The 5822-nt window shown below is 41.3% G+C and overlaps 1 protein-coding gene across 3 annotated transcripts in view; it reads right to left on the bottom strand.

Annotated features, from left to right (window-relative positions):
* Positions 1–5822, bottom strand: part of bcas3 (BCAS3 microtubule associated cell migration factor) — a 302830-nt gene that overhangs the window by 260836 nt on the left and 36172 nt on the right. For all 3 annotated transcript variants that reach the window (XM_005752005.1, XM_005752007.1, XM_005752009.2), the window contains exon 12: positions 2813–2906. In XM_005752005.1, the coding sequence (XP_005752062.1) occupies positions 2813–2906 (94 nt within the window). The remainder of the gene's footprint in view (positions 1–2812; positions 2907–5822) is intronic.

Raw genomic sequence — 5822 nt, 5'->3', positions numbered from 1 at the left:
ACACACAGGGACACACACAGGGACACACACAGGGACACACAGAGGGAAACACACAGAGGGAAACACACAGAGGGAAACACACAGGGACACACACAGGGACACACACAGGGAGACACACAGGGAGACACACAGGGAAACACACAGGGAAACACACAGGGACACACACAGGGACACACAGGGAAACACACAGGGACACACACAGGGACACACACAGGGACACACACAGGGACACACACAGGGACACACACAGAGACACACACAGGGACACACACAGGGACACACAGGGACACACAGGGACACACAGGGACACACACAGGGAAACACACAGGGAAACACACAGGGACACACAGGGACACACAGGGAAACAATGGAACAAAGGATGAATAAAGACACAGGCAGGACACAAGTGGGGAACAAACAACAGCTGAGACTAACTAAGGCTAACAAGACAGGTGAAGTGAAACTAGGAACAAGAAGCAGAAGACAAACAATTACCAAAAAAAAAAAAAAAAGAGTGACAGTCTAAACACAGAAACACAATGTCCTGATGCATGCTCAATTATACGGTTAAGGACATCCTGAACGTCGTGTTTTCAGTGGGAGAAACATTTCACCACTCATCCAACTGAGGATGAGTGTTCATCTTCACCCCAACCTTACAAACAGTACATCTGATTAATGACTGAAACTAGCAATGGGCTGTGAGGCCAGTTCCATGATCAGTAATATGCAAATTAGCATGACCATTGATGAACGACCATCTCTGAATCGAGGAGGGGGCCTAAGGGTACATCTTTCACAATCTTACAATGCTGTGATTGCAGCCATTCCCCAACTCTCTGTCAATGGTACTCGTGGCCATTGATCAGTTTTTTTGTCTTCTCTTGGCGGCATTTCTGTTTGCATGACTTCAAAAATCATTATTCTGGCAAATCCTGGCACGGGTTATCAAATGGTCAACTTAAATATTTCACCTGATCGTGATCACATTACATCAAAGCCAGATAAAGTTGGTCTGTCGGCCTTCAATAAATGATTTGGGAACAAAACAAGCTTTTAGTAGTGTCGGTGGTCAAAGTCAATGATTGTTTGTGGGGGTTTTGTTGGTTTTCGTTGTTTTTTTTTAGGGGAGGAGCAAGATATCAAGAGCAACTACTTATCCTAAGCTTTACTTCTTAGCAACCTTTTTAGCTCCTTAAGATAAGTATCCTAATGGGAAAAAATATAAGCACATATTTAGTAGCTTAGCCGCATAGATGGGTAATATATGTGATTTTGTTGACAGCAGGTAGGAGAATGTGGGGTTAAGACAACCATGTCTGGCCTGTCTTTGTCTAAAATATGATCTTAAACCTCCTGAGATGGAGCTGCTAAGTTTAGTCATAAGTCTAAGTAAGTCAAGGATTCCTGGAGCTTAGAGGTCACAGGGTTAGAGTCATCTCTCAGCAGCTTCTTTATTAACTTGCACACATACACACACAGCAGGAGTAACAGAAACATACACGCAAAGATCACACACAGAAAGTGATGACGTAGCCTGTTCACACGTACAAAGCATCTAGTGTCCTTTTCTATGTGGAATGAAGTCAATGGTAAAAAAATGTTTAAACCAATGCAAGTGTTTTTGGTGCTCAACGACTCGTTTGTCACATTTGTCATGTGTTGCTCGTAAATGACAAAGAATAAACACATATTGAACACAAACACTGGTGCAAAAAAATAAAACAGAACACATCGAATTAAGTCAGCATTTGATTTGCACTGAATTCGTTTTGCACCATGATGAAGGATTTTCTTTAAAAACAAAAGAAAGAAAAAAACAAAAGCAACAGATTACATAAAAAGACAAAACTGGGTGAATGCTTGGAACAACCTACCTGCCAAATACCGAGGAGAATGCACAACATAAAGTCCCTGATGAAGATTGCTAAAGCAGTTATTGAAATGCCTCTTCCAGGCAGCCTAAGTATTGTGTTTACTTTGGATCAGACTTCAAAATAAAAGTGATTCGTGTAAAAATCTTGTTTTGGAACTATGCACAGCTTGGTCTTCTTGCAGTGCCATTCACAAGTGTTTGAAACACATCTCTACAACAGAGGTGGAGATTGCAAAGCTAGCCTACAAATACATTAAATTTTTAAACAATCTTGCTAAAGTAAATCAGATAATCCTTTAGAAGGAAAAGGCTGCTCACAGCAAATATTGATTTTATTTTTCTTTTCTCGTTTACTGCATTCTCTCTAAGATTAAGAGATAACTAACACATTTACCGTATGGGATACAATGTCTGATCTACATGTGCTTCCTTTGTTGAGGCTGGGGAAACACAGGCCAAACACTTGTTTAAGTGGAATACACACACTTGGAATTTGGCTTGGATGGTTACATCCAGCCCAACCAAAGAAACAAGACGAAGCCGCCACATGTGAGCCAAACAAACAATATGTTACCGTACACTTGAATGGACGTGTAACTGCTGTGCTGTTTTTAGTGTTCTGGTCACTGAGTGTTCAGTCTTCTTCTTCAACAGTTACGAGTGTGTGTGTGTGCACATGTTTACATATCTTTGTGAGGACAGAAAATTGGCACGCTGCTATACCTGCGGGGACGTCCCCACGAGTTTGAAGGCATTTTTGAGGGTCAAAATGTGGTTTTAGTGTCAGGGTTACAATTGGGTTATGGTTAGGTTTAGGCTGAGGGTCAGGGTTAGGCATTCATTTTTGATGGTTAGGGTAAGCGGCTACGGAAAGCATTATGTCAATGAGATGTCCTCACGAAGACATGAAAACGAGCGTGTGCGTGTGTGCATTACCACTGGGGTTGAATTGCATGCAGGATATAGGTTTGTCGTGAGCTGGGAAGTGAGCCACCACTCCTTCACCGTCCGAGTCCTCACTCACCAAGACCTGGATCGTATGAACACACACACAAACAAAATCCAAATCATTTTCTAACAATGAGAACATTAAACCCAGAGAGGGACTTTCCCCTGCTCAAGGATTTCTCTCCACATTTTGGTTTGGTGTGATATTGTCACCACACTAAGCACTGTTTTTTGACATCACCCTGCTGTGAAACAGCTGGAAGTTTAACTCCTTTCCGAGTGTGCCATTGCCCTCTTGTGGACAGAATATAATAAGCATGTTACCTGAAATAAGACAAGTAAGCACTTTGTTGAAAAACCCACTTCTTCTGGTCAAAGAAAATATGAATCATCATAATTTGAGCTGTATTTCATTAGTGCTAGCGCTTTACAAAGATGCTGTACTGAGACCAGTGTGGACAGGATATGGCCTAACAACAGAGACAAGAATATGGACAAATTTACTTTGGCAATGATGTGGCTTTTCACATGTGGCTTTGACAATACCCCATGACACAGGGTCTTCCCGTAAACAGGCACAAACTGCCATCAAATGCAGAACTGGCTTTCCCCTTGTGCAACTTGCCAACAAAAATGAAATTGTAAGTTATTTTGTACAACTAGAGGCTGCTCCTAAATCTCCATACAAAGTCTGCTGTCAAGACTGGGACAAATCTAACACAGGCTGTGCTGAGACCAGGAGCTGGCAGAAAACTCCTTTAGTCACACAGAGAGATTAGACATAAGCCCAGACATGAGGCCACTTTGTGCAGAAGTACCGGTGTTTGAGAACACACACTCTTGTTTAAAAGAGTTAAATGTGGCCCCGGTGTTGCACTACGGATGTCAGGAAAGCTGGCCAAACATTTAAAATCTAAGCTAGTCCAAACAAGATAGCCTCTAAAAACTAAAAGGATTTTGTCTCACACTCCAAGCAAGATCTTAAGGATCCAGGGGGAAAAAGGGGAAAAGGCGGGAGAACAGCATGAACAGAAAGAGGCTGGTGACATGAAGCAGATCACTTTTATTACAGTGCAAGCAGACAATGTTGTTCTGTTAGGGAATCCTGCTGGAGCCCTTTGAAACAAGAGTGTCCTCCAGAGAACCGAGCCCCTGTTACACAGGGGAGTGTGTGTGTGTGTGTGTGTGTGTGTGTGTGTGTGTGTGTGTGTGTGTGTGTGTGTGTGTGTGTGTGTTGAGGCTGCTGTTCCAAATAAGGAGCAGTGATACAATGTAGCTCCAACCTCATCCAACTGGAAGCGATGGGAATGTCTTGGATCCCCACAACGACACAGGAACTCACCTCAATCATATTCCTGACTTCTCTCATCTCTCCAGAATTTACACCTCCAACCTCCGTCTTAATACCCTCTCGACTGTCCCCACCCCTACTACTCCCTTCAACCTCCATTTCTCCTACACTCTGAGTGCACCCCTCCCTCCTTGCCTGGCCTCATCAGTGTTTACGGCCAGTGTATGGTTACAGTGTGTCGCCTGGTGACAGAGTGCAGACCCACTTCTGAAGGCTTAGATCCAACTTATAAGACTACGGGCTGGTTACAGGGCGGTTACAGTCGCAGAGGAAAGGAGAAGGCAGAATGTGTGTGGTGATAACATCACTGACAAACTGTACTACGTACGAAAACACACCTCATTAAAAATGTGACAGCTCCTGCAGTGTGATTAATCACAGTTTGGAGAGGCTGAGGAAAATTCGGGGATAAAAGCTTTTAGCATTTCTTTTGCAATTAAGAGGAAGCCAACTGGTCAATCTGTAAACGAGGTTAGTGCAGCATATTTTCATTCTTACTATAACACACACCTAAGCTAGTCAGACCCAGAGTCAGGATAATAGATGCAAACTTACCTTAGTCATTTATCTATTTTTGGGGGGACACGTTCTGATTTTTTTAGCGGCTTCCTTTCATTTTTATTAGACTGTTTATTGTGATAACTCCTGGTGACCTTTGTTGTTGGTTGGAAGTTGTTTTCAAATTGCACTGCAAAATAATTACATGCACCAAACATTTACCAATATACTTTTCTATTTATTTATTTATTATTGCAAATACATCATTGTATACAACTTTAAAGGTTGAGTAGAGTCGTGCTCGGTGTTGCATCAACCATAAGTCATGCTTTGAAATATCAGTGAACAATAAAAATTTATTTTAGCAATTTAAAATTATGTTATTTGGTTTGTTGTGCATTTTTATTGCTTAATATTTATATTTAATGTATAATTTTTTAACTTACTAAATTTATTAATTTAGCTTAATTTTAATTGCCTTAACAAATGCATCAAAGCTACAATGGGATTAAAAAAATATCCCCAAAAATATTAATGTATTACTTCTCTAAACAGGGCACAATAACCTGAAGACCATCTGTAACACTAATAATGCCTTTTTGCTGCATTACGCCACAAAATTGTAAACCACTGACAGCTAAAGTGAATAACAACAACTTTCTTGTTATAATAAAATAAACAGCAACAGCCTCTCCAAGCATCTCCTCTACAAAGTGTAAAAATTATATATATATTAAAAAAAATTACTCCAAAAAATACGTCCGGAAAATGAATTTCCTACAGTCTTAAATCCAGGACCTGATTTAGCATGTGGTGCATTGAGTCAGCCTCGAGCTTCATGTCAGGTTGCAGCTGCATGTTTACAAAGTGTCTCTGTCACCAGCACGGCCAAAACAGACAGAACTCTGGCTAAAAGCTCAGTTGTTAAAATATGCAGCATATCTAACTCACACCTTTAGGTTAGTCGTGCAGAGCCAGGTAAAAGAGACTGAGTGAGTCCAAGCCACCAAGCCTGCTTCTTGCCAAGCCACAGAGGCAAAGTTTTATTTACCTGGGACATACATGATGAGACCAAGGAAGCAAAAAGCCCATTTGCTGTGTGTGTCTAAGCAGTAACTTTCTATAAAAGTCACTTAAACAAGGCTGTCA

The sequence above is a fragment of the Pundamilia nyererei genome, unplaced genomic scaffold (genome assembly GCF_000239375.1).
Source record: "Pundamilia nyererei isolate P.nyererei 1_Seehausen unplaced genomic scaffold, PunNye1.0 scaffold00338, whole genome shotgun sequence".
Lineage (NCBI taxonomy): Eukaryota > Metazoa > Chordata > Actinopteri > Cichliformes > Cichlidae > Pundamilia > Pundamilia nyererei.
This window is presented reverse-complemented; position numbering and strand designations above follow the sequence as displayed.